This window comes from Euwallacea fornicatus, chromosome 5 (genome assembly GCF_040115645.1).
Source record: "Euwallacea fornicatus isolate EFF26 chromosome 5, ASM4011564v1, whole genome shotgun sequence".
Classification (NCBI taxonomy): domain Eukaryota; kingdom Metazoa; phylum Arthropoda; class Insecta; order Coleoptera; family Curculionidae; genus Euwallacea; species Euwallacea fornicatus.
The window spans coordinates 5,262,253-5,280,425 of NC_089545.1; the positions used below are offsets into that span (position 1 = coordinate 5,262,253).

General features: G+C 40.6%; 5 protein-coding genes and 1 non-coding gene across 12 annotated transcripts; 2 read left to right on the forward strand and 4 right to left on the reverse strand.

Annotated features, from left to right (window-relative positions):
• Positions 1–250: 250 nt before the first annotated feature.
• scny (scrawny) lies at positions 251–3,952 on the reverse strand. Its single transcript, XM_066282464.1, has 7 exons — positions 3,333–3,952; positions 3,009–3,277; positions 2,365–2,953; positions 1,816–2,305; positions 1,497–1,768; positions 1,089–1,416; positions 251–1,037 (listed from the first exon to the last, which is right to left on the reverse strand). The coding sequence occupies exons 1-7, from the start codon at positions 3,560–3,562 to the stop codon at positions 903–905; spliced, it is 2,313 nt and encodes a 770-aa protein (XP_066138561.1). The 5' UTR covers positions 3,563–3,952; the 3' UTR covers positions 251–902.
• A 1,078-nt stretch (positions 3,953–5,030) lies between these two features.
• LOC136339422 (uncharacterized) lies at positions 5,031–9,325 on the reverse strand. Of its 4 annotated transcripts, none has more exons than XM_066282667.1 (9): positions 9,010–9,325; positions 8,240–8,545; positions 7,964–8,187; positions 7,338–7,695; positions 7,024–7,285; positions 6,775–6,969; positions 6,304–6,715; positions 5,529–6,210; positions 5,031–5,475 (listed from the first exon to the last, which is right to left on the reverse strand). In XM_066282667.1, the coding sequence occupies exons 1-9, from the start codon at positions 9,157–9,159 to the stop codon at positions 5,302–5,304; spliced, it is 2,763 nt and encodes a 920-aa protein (XP_066138764.1). In that variant the 5' UTR covers positions 9,160–9,325; the 3' UTR covers positions 5,031–5,301. The 4 variants fall into 4 exon arrangements, with proteins under 4 accessions (XP_066138764.1, XP_066138763.1, XP_066138765.1 ...); XM_066282666.1 differs by having other exon boundaries at positions 6,766–6,969; XM_066282668.1 differs by having other exon boundaries at positions 6,766–6,969; positions 7,991–8,187; positions 9,010–9,324.
• A 221-nt stretch (positions 9,326–9,546) lies between these two features.
• Positions 9,547–13,304, forward strand: LOC136339426 (uncharacterized). The gene is made up of 7 exons (XM_066282676.1): positions 9,547–9,765; positions 9,860–10,055; positions 10,124–10,349; positions 10,438–10,569; positions 11,057–11,233; positions 11,289–12,059; positions 12,108–13,304. The coding sequence occupies exons 3-7, from the start codon at positions 10,136–10,138 to the stop codon at positions 12,269–12,271; spliced, it is 1,458 nt and encodes a 485-aa protein (XP_066138773.1). The 5' UTR covers positions 9,547–9,765; positions 9,860–10,055; positions 10,124–10,135; the 3' UTR covers positions 12,272–13,304.
• TRNAT-UGU (transfer RNA threonine (anticodon UGU)) lies at positions 10,692–10,764 on the reverse strand. The gene has a single exon. It is a non-coding gene; the product is annotated as a tRNA-Thr (tRNA).
• Positions 13,305–13,369: 65 nt separating the features above from the next.
• ecd (ecdysoneless) lies at positions 13,370–15,522 on the reverse strand. 2 transcript variants are annotated; one of them, XM_066282671.1, is made up of 3 exons: positions 15,195–15,522; positions 14,938–15,140; positions 13,370–14,876 (listed from the first exon to the last, which is right to left on the reverse strand). In XM_066282671.1, exons 1-3 carry the CDS (start codon positions 15,436–15,438, stop codon positions 13,437–13,439), a joined length of 1,887 nt encoding a protein of 628 aa, XP_066138768.1. In that variant the 5' UTR covers positions 15,439–15,522; the 3' UTR covers positions 13,370–13,436. The 2 variants fall into 2 exon arrangements, with proteins under 2 accessions (XP_066138768.1, XP_066138767.1); XM_066282670.1 differs by having other exon boundaries at positions 14,938–15,143; positions 15,195–15,521.
• LOC136339425 (uncharacterized) lies at positions 15,256–18,151 on the forward strand. Of its 3 annotated transcripts, none has more exons than XM_066282674.1 (6): positions 15,256–15,378; positions 15,908–16,515; positions 16,571–17,224; positions 17,330–17,426; positions 17,479–17,590; positions 17,641–18,151. In XM_066282674.1, exons 2-6 carry the CDS (start codon positions 15,928–15,930, stop codon positions 18,032–18,034), a joined length of 1,845 nt encoding a protein of 614 aa, XP_066138771.1. In that variant the 5' UTR covers positions 15,256–15,378; positions 15,908–15,927; the 3' UTR covers positions 18,035–18,151. The 3 variants fall into 3 exon arrangements, with proteins under 3 accessions (XP_066138771.1, XP_066138770.1, XP_066138772.1); XM_066282673.1 differs by lacking the exon at positions 15,256–15,378 and adding an exon at positions 15,599–15,731; XM_066282675.1 differs by lacking the exon at positions 15,256–15,378 and having other exon boundaries at positions 15,892–16,515.
• The last annotated feature ends 22 nt before the right edge of the window (positions 18,152–18,173 follow it).

The window sequence follows — 18,173 nt, forward strand, 5'->3', positions numbered from 1 at the left end:
TCAAAAAATGCATTGTCAGTGATTCAAAGAAGCTCTAAATATTTTCTGGAGTTGGTAATATATCTACAAACTGTAAAGAAAACCTTGGGTCTTTTTGAAATTATAACAACTCGCATATCATCATCAAAGCACGTAGATCCTTGCCAGTCTCTTTTGGAGAAAGTGTATAAAATAACGAAGCCACTGCGATGAAACTTTAGTCATTCGATGAAACGAGGGCCAATGGAAAGTTTAGTAAATTTCTCAAAACTGCGTCAATTTAAAAATTCTTATTCTACAAATAATTCAATAAATTACTGAATTTTCTAGCCATTTGTTAATACAATTCAGTTCATATAAAACCGAGTTTTTAGAGGTCTTTTAGTAATTGAAAAACTACCTAAACTAAAAATAATAAATATTATTCATCCATCAGTAAAAAGGAGCAAAACTGTAATAAAAAAAACGCTTTGTACATCGTACGACAATCATAATAATGTTATCCATATGCCGACTAACTCACATATCAAACCCAAACCTTTGCTTAATTTTTTTCTAATTTCTTCCATTATCTGTTTTACTTGGCGCCTATTTATGCTTGATTTCATTGTCTATCTGTAATAAACCATCACAACCAGTGGAATGGCCGCAAAGCATATTACTTACATCATATACATGGTACCTATTTCTGCATATACGCCGAAATTCCAAAACTTAAAATAATAATAATAATAATTGAATCGCAACACAAAAACCTTCGGAACAGTCAGGTAGCCCTAGAAACGTAAATTCTAACACTAAAATTCACTTAATGAGGACTATGAATTAAAAACGGCCCCGCAAACTCAAATATACATAAAACATATATACTAGGGCTGCCGCGCATGTGAAAAAATCAACTTCTTTCTCAAGGGAAAATTCATTTAACGAAATCGATAGTTCTTGTAGAAACTGCCACCTTTGTGGAAGTTTCGTTTGTGTCTGTTACCATGGTAGTAGGGCTTGTGGTGATACCGGCTTCCATTCCCATTAGACCAATTCTTCATGTTGTGGTATTCCTAATAATCAAAGATAACAGTTGAAAGATCAAATCACACAATAGTACTTACCTGGACTGGGTTGTAGCCAGGATTGGACTTTGCACCACCGTTTCCAAAGATTGCACTGACTTTGGGATGTTTGGCCGGGCCCTGGTCCTCCGAACTGTCAGCCAAGCTGCGTTTCCTGTCCTCCCGCCTCTCCTGTTGCACCTCCTTGTCCAGTTTCGACCTGTTGCCGTTCCAGGTGGATACCGGGGCAGAGTAGCCCCCCGTGGACAATTTAAATAATTCGCCGACGACATTGCCACTTTTCTTTCCTTTCCATTGTGCCTGTTCGGGAGATGCATCTGTGGTGGAAGTTACTTGCCATTCACTCATTGATGCTTTTGTGGTAACCCTGCAATAAATAATTTTATCAGAAAAATAATTATTTCTTTCATTATGACGTTACTCAGGCGAATTAATTTAACTACTCACCTGCTCGTATCAGAATGACTTGAATCTTCGCTACCACTAGTGTCACCAGTTTCATAGGGTACAAGACTTTTAGAGGGTGACGGCGAAGTTGTGGCTTTCTTAACCTCCGCCTCTGGGCTGGACAAAATGGACATGCTTGTTGATACAATAGAACTAGTGCTAGGCGATGCGTTTGGAGACACCGGATGTAACGCTTCTCCTTGGTCATTGGGGGTAGAACTGTCCGGCTCCTTCGTGGCAGGAGAACGTGGCGTCACCGCCTTTTTCGACACCTTTAAGCACAAATTGCACAAGAGTACCGTAGAATAATATTTCTTACCTCATCTTCGCTGGATTCAGTGCTCGACTCATCAGTTAATTCAGGCACCGCAGTTAAGGAACTCTTAAAAGGGACAGTTTTGCCTAAAGTTTGAGGCACTCGACCTGGGGGCAGCTCCGGCCCATAAACCTTATCACTAGTGAAACCAATTCCTAAAGTTTTGGTACTTAGTTCCTCAGATAAAGCTCTTAACGGACTTTTAGTGGGGGGTCTTTTGGATGTAGAGGGAGCCAGTTCAGAAACAATGCTGTTTGGCTTGCTCTTGGGAGTCATCTTTGGATGGTGTGGGGCCGACTCAAGTTCATAAAGCATGATGTAGGCGTTAGTATTGAAGAGGGTTTGGTGGGAAATTGGATGCACCATACTATCATCAAACTGGTAATAGTTTCCAGAAGGGGATTGAGCCACTGCAGTGTAATGGCCACAGCTTACTGTGGGCCCCATATGGGCTACTATGGATGCTAAGCGGTAAATCATAGGAGAAGTTGGTCTGGAATTGAATATTTTTACATTAAAATTTTTATATATTATGTGAATTAAAGAATCTACTTTTGTCTAATGTATCGCGTAAGATCCAACCGCCGCCTGAACGCCACATGCTTAGAGATTTTATTATTGCTAATAGAGAACCTCTTTAGCTGAATGCACAGCACCATGGGAGCCCTCTCAAGTTGGAACTGCTTTGTCGCCTGTACCTTTTTCTGACAGGACTCACAGTGATAACTTTCATCATCCAATTTCTCCCTGCTAAAATACAATTCCAAGGCCTCGTCCAAAGTTTGCACCTTCCGAATATCAAGCAGTAAGTCCTGGAAATGTTGAAAAGTGGTGCTTATATGACCGCACCGTAAACACCGCACTGCAGATCGCAAATAACCGCCCAAAATCTGGTTCAAAGGAGTCGTTTCTTTGACCTTTTGATCCAATTGATTGTGATTCCTGAAGCGCTGTAAATAGGACTTTTCCATTGCATCGATGAGGTAGTGCAGGAGCTCATGGGCATCTTCTTGCCGCCCAGGAATTAAATTCCCATAAACTAGCCTTAGTTTGTTGTAAATTAAGATAGGTCTTACAGGGTTTATGTTGCATTGTTGACTTTCTAGTAAGGTCTTGCGCATGGCACAAATAATGCATATTCCTTTGGAGAAATCATTTAATACTGTAGATGAAGTTATCAATTATAATCAACTTACCATTATCTACACATTCAGCAGCATGTTGCTTCTCAGAAACCAGCCAATTGACTAATGAAGGTATGTGATAGAGGGCTTGTAGGGTGGAATTAAGATAGCAAGTATTGCCCATATTAACCATCCCTGCCCCCACAGACCAGTTATTGGTACTTGACCAGCCGAGTTGGATTTTATAGAATGGATACAGTTCATGTTTGGCAAGTTTCAGACAATCATCCGATTGATTTTCTTCTGATGTCCTTGTATTGCAAACATTTGAGGTCTTTGTACTGTAAACATTCATTTAAGTAAATTTGGCAAAGTTTGCCAGGAACCAATAGGTACCTGTTTATCTGTAGATTTTCCGGGCTCTTGAGGACCATGTATTTGGACCTTAATGTGTCCAGAACAGAGATTTGATAATTTTCCGCGGGCTCAAATTCAATGTTGCTCAAATAGGCCTTCTTGGCACTGCTCATCAACTGCGCATCTATGCCTGAACCCTCGTCGTTTTTCGACAAATTTGCTTTTAAGGTGCTCCCCAGCAAATCCATGGTGGAAGCCGGCATCTTCATGGGGATTTAGGGCTACACACCCCTCGGGGTGTCCGAAAAGAATCTCCCCTGCCGACCCGGCAACGTCGCTCGTAAGGGCCTCAATTATTCTCAAAAGTGGCTTACGCAAGATTAAACGGCACACTGTTGCCAGATCTTAGTGACTAATTCGGGGTCGGCGCCTGTCACGGAAATGTTGCCCTCGCTGTATTGTTTTGCGGCCGACGCGGCTTTTTGATAATTCTACTGCCGGGAACGCCACATATTCAGTCTAGGAAAGAAGCAGATACCTCGAAAGCGACATTACACACCAAATCGTAGGGTTTTATTGGTAATTTTGCTCGATTTTTAAATAAAAAACGGCACGACATGAACACAAGAACAACAAGCCACAGACATTACACGGAAACTACCGAGGATTGCCAGAGGCCATTGACGAACCTCCGAAGAGGTGTAAAGAAGGGTAGGCAGCCAACCGTACTACTCCAAGGCGGGCTATTTAAATTTTGGCAAATCTTTCAGAATGGCATTTTCGTTTTTAATGAGAGATGATAGTAAAACTAGAGATAAATAGTTTGATCAGCGATGCATTCGCTTGTTCAGGAAACCGTATTAATGCGCAAATATAATGAAATCTTTATGGATGGTTCAGTTACTGAAAGTAGCATATAATAATTTTCATTCGCTATTTTATCAGGATGGATTTCTTAATAATCTCTTCATTTTCATATGAACAATTTATAGTCATGGAAACTCCCAGATTGTTTGGAAAAATTCTCTACGCCGTTATATTACATTGTGGTAGCGACCCAAACGTACAAACTAAAATATTTACGAGGGTCTAACTAACATCAGATACTATTATGTCATCACCGACCCAAAATCGGGTCACAATACGGAACCGACACAGGTACATGCTGCTTTCAGGAGATAATGGTACCTGCACAAAAAGCATATTCCCGAATAACGATTTTTTAGAGCCTTTTATCGCCATTATGCATAATGGGATATAGCGGTCGGTACTTGTTTTGCCAATTAGCGACGTCTCTAAATAGATGTTATTTGTTCACGTTTCTTGACCCATGGTGAAAGAATATATCTTCCCGACACGTGGCGCATAAAAAAGTTTACTTTGATTCGCGAAAAATGAGCGCTTACTTTTGAATTGGTCACACTTCTGCTTTCCTAATACTATATCTCAAATTATATGGACTTCACTGCGAGAATCGAATGGATCTTCATGAAATAATTTTCTAAATCACGTTGTGGGTAATCGAATAAATATGCGTGATCTTCGTGGGCATTTTTTGCACCACCCGGTCAAATACATTGTTTTGCCTGCATATAGCATTTCATTTTTCCTCCCCACATTTACCCATATGATAATTTAAAATTGTCATAAATAGATTAGTCAAATTTTTAGGCTAAAAGCCACATACGTATTTGTATTCAATAACCTTATTTGGGGTTATTTGAATTAAGACGACACTGGGGATAATATTGTTTTATTTTCTGTAACACATAAAATTATCACAATAATGTTAAATGATGTTATAAGCGATAAGTCGCATATAAACCTATTACCTACAAGAAAAGACCTGTAATTATTAGGTCGCCAATAACTATACCGATACTACAGAGTCACCGAACACTTCTCAGGCAAAAAAAAATAAATGCGGGGATATGATTATAGCCACCTCTACTATCCTAAACCTAAGAGATTATAACATGATTTAAACTCTAAAAGAAACAACTAGTTCCTATTGGACCAACTCGGCAACAACGCGATTAATATCGTCCTCGAAGCGAGCCAGCAGAGTGGCGTTCTGATCCCGGTTCCAGAAACCCATTTCTGCCAAAGCCTGGAGATTGGCTTCACGTGGTGTGTCAGGACTGGTACTCACCCAACGCCCATTGACCCAGCTACCCGGAGACTAAAAGAAGAAACGGTGCAAAAGATTGTTATATTAAAGATGAAATGGTTCACCTGTGGTTTGATCATGTTGATAACCGACCTAGCAGTATTCAAGGCCGACGAAGCCACATTGACAGCCCCAGTAACCAAAGCTTCAGGCAAAAGATGCACCACTTCTTCTTGTTGCTGCCTTGGAGGCGTGGCGGGGGGTGTATCAGGAGAAGTGGCAAGAGCACGACCAAGATTTTCAGAGTGCACCCGCTGCTGGGGGGGTGTCTGTTGATAGTTGGGTACGGACTCTATGATCGGCTGCTCTGGTTGCGGGGCTGTTGCCTCAAAGTTAGTCACATTTACACAATCTGAATTGTTAATGTCCAAGACTGGATAGACAACTTCATATCCAGGAATGCTTTGTGGAAACACGAAGACCCGGTTCTGGCGTTCAATTTGGCTGTTGACCTCCGAGAAACAGGAACCGGCGGCCGAGCAATGAGACATGTAGTTGCCGGCCTCGAGGTAGCAACCGCGATCCTCAGATTCCTCCAAGGTGTCTCGAGTGACAATGGAAAGATCAATTGCTTGCTGTGGGATTAAAGGCTCCTGTAAGGTTTTCATCGGAACTGAATCTAGAGTGTTGCCATCGAAGTTTTCCATTCTTTGGACTGGCTCCCCTTGTAGGAGGGACGGGGCACCAACGAAAGTAGACGCTGATGAGGGAGTGGGAGATTTGTTGGATAGCGACGATTCCGCTGAACTAGAAAAGAATCAGAACAAAATTATTTGCGCCCTGGCGTCTTCATCACAACCACACAAAAAGAAACTAGTCCATCATCTCTGTCTTACTTACTCAATGATCACTCCAACAGATTTGGCAGCACTGGGACTACTCTCCAGCTCCTGGGCTGCAGTAACCACTTCGGTCTTTAGAATATTCTTCGGAACAAGCACTTTCTGACCGTCGACATGGACATAAATGAACCCCTCCTTGACCTGTTCGTCTTTCGGAACCGTGATGACAACAATATTATCCAAATCCTCATCTCTGAGCTTAATAGAGCTACCCGAAGCCGCTGACACGCTGTTATTTTCGGCGGCATTATTGTTGTTGTCAAAAGTGTCGGTGGCAGCTTCAGCCTGCTCAATTTTGCCTTTTGGACTGCATTCAGGAGTGTCCAAAACATAACACTGGGGTATAGCCACGTGGGGTACCACTACAAAGTCTCCTTTGTCGTGGAATTTGGACCAGAATTGTTGAGAGTCTATTAAAGTATTTGAGTCAATAATAATTGAGATTGTTGTTAGAGCTTACTCCAACTACAGTCAGAGTCGTCATCTTCATTGCGGGCAGACACAAAAGGGCGTTTACGCCCCGAATTCGAACCATCAAAGCTCTCTGATACATCTTTCATCAAATCCTGTGTGATGTTCTGAGCAGTGTTGACATGAAGCGGCTTGAAGGCTGAGGCCAGAGGTTCAGCTGATTGTGCAAGAATTTCCGCCACATTTTCCTTTTCTAGAAAACAACGTAATCCTGCAACTAAACCGACAGAAAAACAGATCAACAAACCTTCAACTTGACTACTTTTTTGCAGAACTGAATGATTTCCCTTCAAGTCGAAAGCATCTACGACGACCTGAGCCCCTAACCAATGCCCGAACCTGCGTCCCTTGTGAGTGAACTGCCAATAGCACTCATACTGGCCGCTTTGAATGGGGATGTGTAGACGAACACTCACCACCCCTTTCTCACCTGGCTTCAAAAAGGGCACTCCAATAATTTTCTCGACTGGTACGAGTTTCCTAGAGCCCCAGGTGTACTGCAGTTGGGTCTAAATTCTGCATTAGTACAAAATTTTGGAACTTCACGCCATAAACACTCACCAAAGAAGTCCATTGGTCCTCGCCAGTATTCTGCACCTCCCACTGGTGCATATAAATCTCTCCTCCAAGCATGTGAGGAATAACGCTCTGAACAGTAATAGGGCGTGCATCCATTTTGGGTCCCTCAACATTTTCCTGCTTTGACTGTGAAACTCCCAATTCTATTTGAATGTGTTTTTCTTTTTTCTCGCTGCGACTGCTTGAAGGCCCAGCTTCACTGTCACTGGATTTTGGGCCCTGGTCACTCGTTTTTAAGATGTGCTGCAAGGCCATGCGTTTCTCGCGATATTTTGAAGCTTTAAGCTCCAGTTTTTCAAGCTTATTTTCCAACTTTACGGATTTTAGTAAGTGCTTCGCTCTGAATCAAAAACAATAAATGAGGCATTTCATGCATAAGAGCACTGGCGCATCCGCCATAACCGCAAAAAACATAACCTACTTTTTATCACTTTTACTTGGAAATTTCAGAATTAAACTGAACAACACATACATGTTTCAATTAACTGATGGATAGTACAAAACTTGATATTTTATTTGTTTGACTTAATATTCATACACACCTACATTTACACCTGGCACCTTCGCCATAACCACAAAAATAAATTCAAGCTAATTGCCATTTTCACCTGTTTAATGAATCAAAATGAACATACTCAGAAGCACTTTCCCCAAAGTATGGCCCAATTTTCTTCAAACACTTCTCGCGCTTGTTCCTAGGTCTTTGTGGGCATACTGTTACAGGAATAGATGGGACCTGAGGTGTAGTTAAAGGCTTTTTCAACTCCAAAACAGCATTAGCCACAATGCCAGAAATGTTCGCAGTAACTTCATCTTTAATCTCTTGTTTGAGCTAAATATAATTTGAATGGTAAAAATTCCAAGATAGTTATTGCAGCTATTACCTGTGCTATTGCAGCAATAAACCAGTCAGGTGGGGCTTCAAAATTACAACAGGCAGACACAAGAGACTGAGGCTCTGCATTATCAAATTGGGTCTCCACATCATTGGAGTGTCTTAGGTTCTTATGATTGGGCTGATGGGAGATTTGTTCCAGCAACAAGTTAATCACTTCTCCAACCCTGGCTTTACGTCTGAAGGCATAAAGGGCCACTTGGAAGTCAACTTGTGAGTTTATAGAGTACACTTTGCCATTGTCCATTATGAAGGAAACAGTGACATCATCTTCAGCTATGCCAGAATTTTTAAGCTACAAGGAGGAACTTAATTCAAGATGAGAATGTGACTCAAATGGTACATGCATTTTTTTGCAAATGTAATAATAAAAAAAATGGGGATACATTGATGACTAATTCGTTATTGTATTTATCACTGCGTATTGTTGCAGAGTTCAATAATTAATAAGAATTTTAAACATAAAATCTAATCAATTAATTATTCAGTGGGCTCCAACATGATTATTAACCTGCAACAATCTATGACAATTAGGCATTATCGTAACCCTTTTCTCTCGTTTTATTACTCAGAGATATAAGTCTGAGATCAACAGTATATGTAACAAAAGATAGAAACAAACATGGCTGAATAATTATTATGAAATATGTTGCTATTTTATTATGCAGTATGCGGTATCGGAACGTTTTAATAACGTTGCTTGGCATGAAGTAAAACAGTTCAAAGATTCTTTTGATGATTTAAATCCAGATAACTTACCAGATAATTTTTAAAAACCTCGAAATTCATCGTGGTAGCGGGGATGTCGAAAATGACAACAATGGACGTTTCCTTCTTGTCCTCCTTTTTGGGGCCATTTTTCCACCTCAAACTATACACGATTTCCAGGTCCTTTTTCTTGGAACTCATCTCGGACTCTGGGTTCAACGTTTACACGTTTTTATGCCTGGGGCCTCAACGTTAAAAACGGAAAAAAACGGTGAATTCACTTGCAATGTTTTTATTTTGATAACAACGATTGGAATGGCGACTGAAAAACACTTGAGCTCTATGCAGTTCAGAAACGTGGAGAAACGTCAGACATTCGGCGAGCGACCAATAGAGTCTGTGATTGGCGCGCCTGCGCATGTGGAAACTGCGCACCTAATTTTAATGCTTGCAGTTGCGTTGGATAGATGGCACTCGCCAATTTTTAATATTAATGTTAATATGCAGAACCGGACTTAACAAGTCTGGCGTTCGGGACCTCGCTTCCCTATCAAACCGGTACTGTGCATATTAATATTAATTAATTTGTAATAAATAAATGTTAGAAATCTGGGAAATTGTTATAGGTACACCGCTGTGTACCCTTGTTAAAAAATATGTCAATTTCCACGAGTTAAGCCGCGCATAAGTCACTATCTACATCTCAGTTGAAATTAAATTTTTGAATTGAATTTAAATTAAATTGTTTTCCGTGCGCAGTATTACCTAAAAACCCCTTATCTTCACTTTTAGACGCCCATATTCCTCGTAAGTCACAATTATTATCAAAAACGCACAAAGGTTTAATATCAGTTGCCTAAATTAAGAATGAAATAATTGCTAAAACTTGCGCTGTCCATAGGACCAACATGTCCTGGGTCGATAGGGCCGTAAATCAAAAATTGCGCATGCACGAACCTGTTGAAAGGGATGCTGTATGTAAAACACCTATATTCATCCAGATTGTGTAAGGTCCAGAATCGTTAATTGAGGTTTTTATAAAATTGGACCTATTACGTTACGTTATTGAAATTATACACACAAAACGAGAGGCATAGGTAAGTCCTTATAAATTTCTTAATTTCCTGGCAAAAAACTGAAATTTGAATTGTAATTTTTGTTTCAGGGTTAAGAGGACATGAATGCTGCCCATCGCGGTGCCCTCCTCTCTGGAGGGTGGACTAGAGGTGGCACTTCAGAAGTTGTAAGAAGGGCCCACCCAGCTTCAGGAGCTCAGTGGAACGTGCAAGTCGTTAAAGGAAAAGTGAATGGGAAATGTCTGTGGAACGCTTGTAAAGCCCTGAGTTTGGGCCTGTTGCTAATGGTTTTAGGGGCTGCCATGGCCACTATAGGTTAGTTGAAGCTGACCTGAGGATGAAATTGAAGATGGATTTTAGTTAGAGAAAACAGAAAATAAGAAAAATCGTTTTTTTCCTCAAGGATATTACGCGGACCAACTATCTGTAGCACAGGAAATTAGGGGCAATCACACAGTTGCGGTTAAAAATGAATCCAGGGGGTTTCACCTGAACAATTTATCATATGCTGGGCCAATTGTAATGGGGGTAGGAGGTACGTAGCCATAGATTGACTTTTTTCCATAATTTTAGTGATTTTGTTCGTGTTTATGAAGTGTTTATGAAGAATATTGCATAAACAATAAAAGAAGTCATTTATTAAAAAATAAAAAAGATTGCCCCCAGTGAGAATTGAACTCACGACCCCTGGTTTACAAGACCAGTGCTCTAACCCCTGAGCTATGGAGGCTGACAAATAACCTCGATCAAATGACCGTATATAAACCACTCACTTTCACTAAATAAAATATAAAGATTTTTAAGTTAAAAATCAGTCGTTTTACATTTAAAACTATAATAAAAACACTAAACTGACTTAAAATACTTATTATTCATTTCAACCAGCTACGTCATATAGTTCATTGACCTTGCTAACCACGAATTTTTTCGACAACATGGCGAATGCGATTTTCATAGAAGAGAGCCTAGATTATTTAATTAACTTGAATGTAATCACTCCATATATCTGACGATTACTTTAGGCTTTATAGTGGTTGCTGCCTGTGTGATGACTTTCGAAGCCCGGGATTCTGCTGCCAAAGTAGTCCCTGCCCGTTTCAAAATGAGCAGCACCGGACAGCCTCCCGGTGCATGCTCACACAGCGTGGCAATAAGATCTGGACATGGCTCCTTACGCACTGCAGGCTCACAAACTGCTAGTATGCGACTTCCGATCAATCAAACTTCTGTCTCTTCTTCTCTCTATCTGTGTAGCTAACGCGGCCACTTCCACGCATCTACACGGAAATTTATATGGTCACCATCACCATCCCTCGGATCGACACAGCCTTACCCAGTCGTTCGTCCAGTTCTCCCGAGGTCTGACTTTGGATTCGAAGAACTTTAGCCACCACAAAGGTGGCCATCAGGGCGCATCGCCTAGCGGCACTCGAAGCAGCAGCCTTAAGGTTCCACAGGGTTCTATCAACCGAAGTCCATCCGCCCCGGATTTAGTTTTAGACATTCGATGTAGCAAAGAAACGAATGCTCACGATTTTATTCAAAAGTCTCCTGTGGGAACTGCAACAGGACACAGCAGGAAAACTTTTGTTGCATGCGCGCTGCTCAATCCAGGAATGCTCCAAAGGCAAGCATTGAGCGTGGACGAAGCCAATTACAGGAGCAACGACTCATTGCCTCATGGAGGAGACTCTCAGGGGTCCATGGCCATGGACCTGCATTTAGAGGCGGTTACTTTAAAGATTCGAGATAAGCGCAGGAATCCGCTGAAGCGGCAGAGAAAAGTGGAAGAGGAGGAGCATAAGCAAGATTGCGCTAGGAGGAATAACTCGCACTTTCAATCATGGTCTCCAAGATTGTCTGCAGGGCACCTCATTAGGGAACCTGTTCAGTACGTAACCTCGCAACACAAAAACAGGCGTAGTTCAAATGCCTCTGATTGCACTTACCGGTCCAGAAGTCGCCGGAGAAAGTCTAATGGCTGCCATCATGCGAGGGGAAAGCTGGAGAGAGCCATAAGTTCCGGTTAGTAGCAAACTTAAGTTTGTCATCTATAACAAATTCCTAATGCAGATTCGAGGCTGACAGGGGCGATTCCAAAGTGCTACCACTCCCACGAGCCTTCACGCAATAATTCCACGGAACACGACCATCACCAAGGCTCTACGTCGGAGAGCGACGTGAGGAAGTCGCACCAAGTGATGGTGCATTTTTCACCCACTACTGATGTGCTGTAAGCTGGTTGATCTGAATGTGTGGACCAAATAATGATTATCGTGCAGGTATAATAGAGTTTAATAAAATTTGGAGGAATTCTCTGAAATTGGTTAACGCATACTTAAGTTTCAATCTCTAATGGGTCTTTGGAGCAAGTGTTGCATTGCAGGGTCACTAATGTAATACTGATTTGCTCAACGCGTGTAGCTCGACAAATAAAATGAAGGAATTTGCAACTTAAGAAGACTTCTCGAAGCAATCTCTTTGTGTAATTGATGTCGTGTTGATTATTTTATTACTGAATCTGATGGTATACTCACGTAATGTTTAACATATAAATAACATAGACTGATGAAATTTGGTGATGTACGTACACCTTCCCTTTGAGAAACAACCTCAATATGCTTTATTATAATGTAATTATGGGTAATAATTGTTGTACTTTTACGCATTCTATGGTACGTCCCTCCTCAAGTCTCTCGAAAGCACCTGAGTGTTTAACTGTTGAAAATCTCATAAATGTATGTTTGTACGATACGTTTATATTTATATAGATGAAATTTTACATGTTTTAGAGAATGTTGCCTGGTTATAGATTTCAAAGATACTCAACAAAAACAAATGTATTTCCTCGAAATATTATGTCTTTTTTGTACCTAAACACCAACTCCAAAAAGATATCCACGTAAACATACAAAGTCGTTGCGGCATAGCCCTTCTTGCATAAGACGAGTTGCGCCTAAATAGTTGTCATTTGATACAATATTTATCTCATTAACCTGATTTAAATTATTCATCATTACGATTAAGCAACGTTTAAGGATAGACTTTACTAACAAGTTTTGATTGACAATATGGTGAATACAATTTTCAAGGAAAATTGAACTTCGGACTATTTAATTAACTTTAATGTAATTTTCTCAAACATCTGTTGACAATCTGATGGTATACAATCCCCGATTAATCATATATCGCCCAATTCACCTAATACCTACTGCAAAAAAGATTATAAACGTTTCTTGCCTAAATTGAACGTTGTTGGATACAATGTTTACTTCATTTCTACCACATGAAGTTATTTTATTTTTCGCATTAAAGGGATTAGACAAAAACGCATCTTTTCTTACTATAAAAAAGTGTCATTAATCAATTAAAAATAATTTAAATACTGCAAAAATCAAGTCTTTATTGCTTAGGATCTAAGTGAACCCCCATTGGCCCTAACATGTTACTTGAAGGCCCCGCATCGCCCATTTGCGCTTTATAACTCTCTAAAATGTTTTTCAACGCGTTCATATCAATATCCACCGGCTGAAAACTTTCGATATCTTCAAACCCCCGTGCGTCGTCTTTCTTCTTCTCGAAACTCTGGCCCATGGTGGTCGATGACAGCTCCGCATCCATCTCCTCCATATAGCGCTGCATTTTTCCCGTCTTTCCTGTATCGTTCAGGTTGTCCTCAGCCACATTATCGTCTTCGTATTCGCTCATGTCCGAGTCGGATTCTAGATCCCATGAGTCGTCCTCAGGAATGACGAAATTGAGCATGTTATGAATGGCACTAGCAAATGAATCCGGGTCAAACTTCACTTTTGACTCGTTCTTGTTAGCGTCTTGGGCAAAAGAGACGCCCTTTTTGGGTCTAGGCGGTTTGTAGGGTGGCGTTGCGATATCGTTATGGCATGGGAATTCGGCTCCTTCGATGTCGGAGACATGAGTGAGGAATTTATTAACTTTCTCTGCAAAATTTGAGGCTCCAGTAGACTGGTTCAACTTAATAACTTTCTTTTGCCCATAACGTTCTTGAAGCATATTGTCTAGCTCCTCAGGGGACATGTCCAACCACGAGTCGTCGTCGTCTGGAGCTAGGTTTTCACTTTCCAGTTGCAATTTCTCAAAATTTATTTCACAAGTCCTTAAAAGGTGCAAAATATCCCGCCCAAGGGCTGGACTATAATGCATAGTATCCTTGTGCTCAGTATAATACTCCTTGGCTTTGTTAAACCGACTATTATACTTCTGTGATCCTTCCAGCAGCCCTGAAAAGTAGCCTTTATCCTTGAGACTAGTTAAATATTGCATCCATCCTCGATCCCCCTCTATATCCTGAGGAGGTTTGGCTTGAGCCGCCAAAATTTCAAAGCCACAAGCCACTTTAACTCCTAGCAAATGCTGCCTATATTCGTCAGTTCCTACAGCTGGCAAATTCCACCCAATTTTCTTTTCAGGAACATATTTGCTGTGCAACAACATAGCATAAAGACATTTAGTGAATTTCACTCGAGTTTTTACTCGCTGCTCAGGGGGGAAATACTTCATGGCCCTGCAGGCTTTCATATCAACTGTGTCTCGGTTAATGAACGCTTGTACAGCCGCACTGATAAAACTTGGTTGGGACTGGAGTATGGCAGCTACAGCTGTAGGCACATAAACTGTGGCAAAATGTTGAGTGTCTTTAATCTTATGTGGAAAGTTGCTTATTCTATTGAGAATACAATTTTGAATATCAATGGGAGCTGTAACAGGGCTAGACCATATTTGCTGCAGAGCCTCCTCTACTGATACTATAGGATTTTCTAAATCTTTTGGTGGTAGTAAGTGGATGTTGCCCTCATAAATATAAACCTATGGGGTCAAAAATATGTGTTGAATTTGTTTTTTTTTTAAATTCAAAGTAGGCAATTACCCGATTTTCGCATGTGTCAGGACTTGCCCATTGGGGCAAATAGTCGGCAGCTTCAATAAGCAAGAATTCTCCATCTGAATCATATACACGGGCAATAAGACCTGGGATTTGTTTGGTGATCTCCCGCAACAAGAAAACTATAAACCATTCATCTTCAATGTTATCCCCATAATGGGAAACTCCATACAAATGTGGGGGGAGTTCTTCTAAATTTTTAAATATAGAAAACACTGCTAAAGTAGAATAAAGTGACTTACCTTCTTTACCATCTATGTGGGTGAGGAAATTGCTTAGGTGGGTGCGCGTTGTCAGTTTAAAGGGGTCTTTGTGCCACAAATAATCCTGGCACTGCTGTTTCACCACTTGGTTTGCCACGGCAAGGGCGCTGTCCAGTACTTCCTGCTGCCTCGATTCATCGGGAGCACTGATTCTGGGGAAAAGGTAGTACTCCACGAAGTCATCTTCACGTATTGTTTGCAAGATATTATTCAATTTATCCATTTTTTATCATAACTTAACGTTAAAAATATGAATAATAAAAAATTTCGTTATTCAAAGATTGACAGTGAGGTTTACTGACTGGACTAATAGATGGTGCTAAAAGGTTTCCACCAATGTCAATCGATTTGATTGGTCGTTTGTAAGAGGTATGTCGTGTGTATGTCACCTTGTCAAGTTCCTGCGCCATTTTATTTCTCTTCGTGTCCCTCATCCCGATAAGATGGTGGATGGTGACTATTATTGAATGTTTTATTTAGATAAATTTTTTTAGTGAAAGTGCTACTAATTTAAAGGTAATTATTGAGAAATTCCCATTTATTTTATTAGACTTGTTTGCTTCTGTCTATTATATCTAAACGTACACCCTTTAATAAACTTTTTTATTGTTTATAAATGAAAAAGTATAGATACAATTAAATAGTTATAATAATCTCACTATAATTTTATTAATAGTATATGGACATTACAGGATTCTAACGGAACCTAACAATGATCAGAAGGCGTTCATCTGACACCCCTGAGGTGGCTTCAATAATACAAGAGATTGTGATTTATGACAAGCCCAACAAGCCCACAGTGCCTGCAGCAATTCTACCTCAGTCCAGGAAAGTCAAAATTGGCCAGGGAGACATTATCATCAAGGGTACTCCGATCAAAGATGAACCTCAGGAGATATCTGAATCCGAGGAGGAGATAAAAAAGGAAAGTTGCATTAACGATACAATTGATATCCATCAGATTTCTTCTGATAAGAGCAACGACAGTAATTCAAGGGAGGTCTTAAAGTTGTCCAGCAAAAAGAAACAAGGGGATGGAAATAGTAAAGGATCTCCATTTAAGAAGCCAGGGGCCAAAACCATGGCCCGAAGAAATTCAATTTTAGATTATTTGCCACAAAATGATGCCATTGAAATTACTGAAAAGCATACCTTGAATGAGGAGGCTCGGCAGAAGAGAGTGAGACGAATGCCTAAGAAGTTTCAGGATGATGACATCATATTGAATCGGAGATCATTGGGAAGATACTCTAGTGAGGAGCCAGATATTCCCATGGCTTTACCTTTAAAGAAAAAAAAGGTAAATTTTTTGTAGATTTATGAAAAAGACACTTTTTGACTTTCATCTGTTCCAGTATGCAGAACTGACAATAGTTCCAATATATAATAGTGAAACTGCCTCAAATCAAGACTCTGGCAATGAAGAACAAAGTGAAGAAATTAATGATCTTGTTTCTAGTGAAGAGTCTAGAGTAGACATCTTCACTAAACATTCTTTAGGCAAGAACTCCAAGTTGGCTTCTTCCAAAAAAACTAAAACCAAAAAAAGCATCATTAATAGTGATGCCGAGGGAGACATGCAACTAGTACAAGATGAGATGTATAACCTCTCTTCAGATGAAGACAGTAGGAAGGAGTGGGTTCCTGAAGAGTATGCTGAGTATAAAAGACTGCATAATCTGAAGCAGAAAAGCATAGAACCTCAAAGAGCCAACAGTAAGGTGCACAAGTGCAAGTTTTGCTCCCTGGAATTTGACAGCTATTACAGCTTGAGAAAACACCGTGCTTTGCAGCATGATGATTTGGGAAAAAACCAAAAAGAGTCCAATCCTGATGAACAAATCTCTGAAGCATCAGATGAGGAGAACAGCCAAGGAGAGTGGATGCCTGAGGATTATGCAGAGTATAAAATAAAGCATACCATAAATAAGCATAAAAGAATGCAGTGGTACAAGTGTAAGATTTGCTGCTCTGTGTTTTCGAATTACTACAAACTGAGTAAACATCGGGTAAGTTTATCGTATGAGACTCATCTCTAAAGCTGCTTGCTTTGTATTTGGTGTACCTACTTCTACACAAACTGCAAGAATGTTAATTTGAACTAAAATATGCAGGTGGAGCACGAGAGGCAGGAACCTTATGACTGCAAGCACTGTAACAGCAAGTTTAAGGATGTGGAAAGTTTCAGTGCTCATCTAAGAATGCATCAAGGTATGTAAGAATCGAAAATAGAGGACAAAATACACTCGAATTTGTTTCTCAGGAAAATCTCCATACATTTGCAGAAAATGCTGCAAAGGCTTCGATACCAAGGAAGAGTTGCAGGCGCACGAGCCAATCCACGTCCTAAAAAAGGCTCCGATAGCCGAAAAGAGGTAAACCGAAGGAGTATTAATCAGGATTTCGTTCTCAACCTCCGGTATAGGTACCGCTGCGAAATCTGCGGCAAAGACTTCCGTAAAATCTGCGATATTGAGCGACACACGCGGGTGCACACCGGGGAGAAACCGGCCGAGTGCAACATTTGCCACAAACGCTTTCAGCAGGTGCACAACCTGAGCAAGCACTTGCTCACACACCTGCACGTGCGGCCCTTTCAGTGCCAGATTTGCAACAAGAAGTTCGGCCGTATCGACGTGCTGAACCGGCACCTTTTGACGCACTCCGTGGAGAAGCCCTACAAGTGCAACACGTGCGGTAAAGGATTCATCCGCCAGGTGCAGTTTAACAATCATATGGACAAAAATCACACTGATGAATTAGAGGCGGCCAGCGTGGTCAGCGTTACCGATGAGGTCATGATCACCGCACTGGGGTGAACATGCATTTTGCTTGGTGGTACATATTTTTTCGTATTATAGACGAACGGTCGCTGCGAAGTTTTGTATTAGGTTTTAAGAGATTCATTAAAGACATAATTAAATTATTTAGTAATAGGTTCGGATATCTTTATGCTAG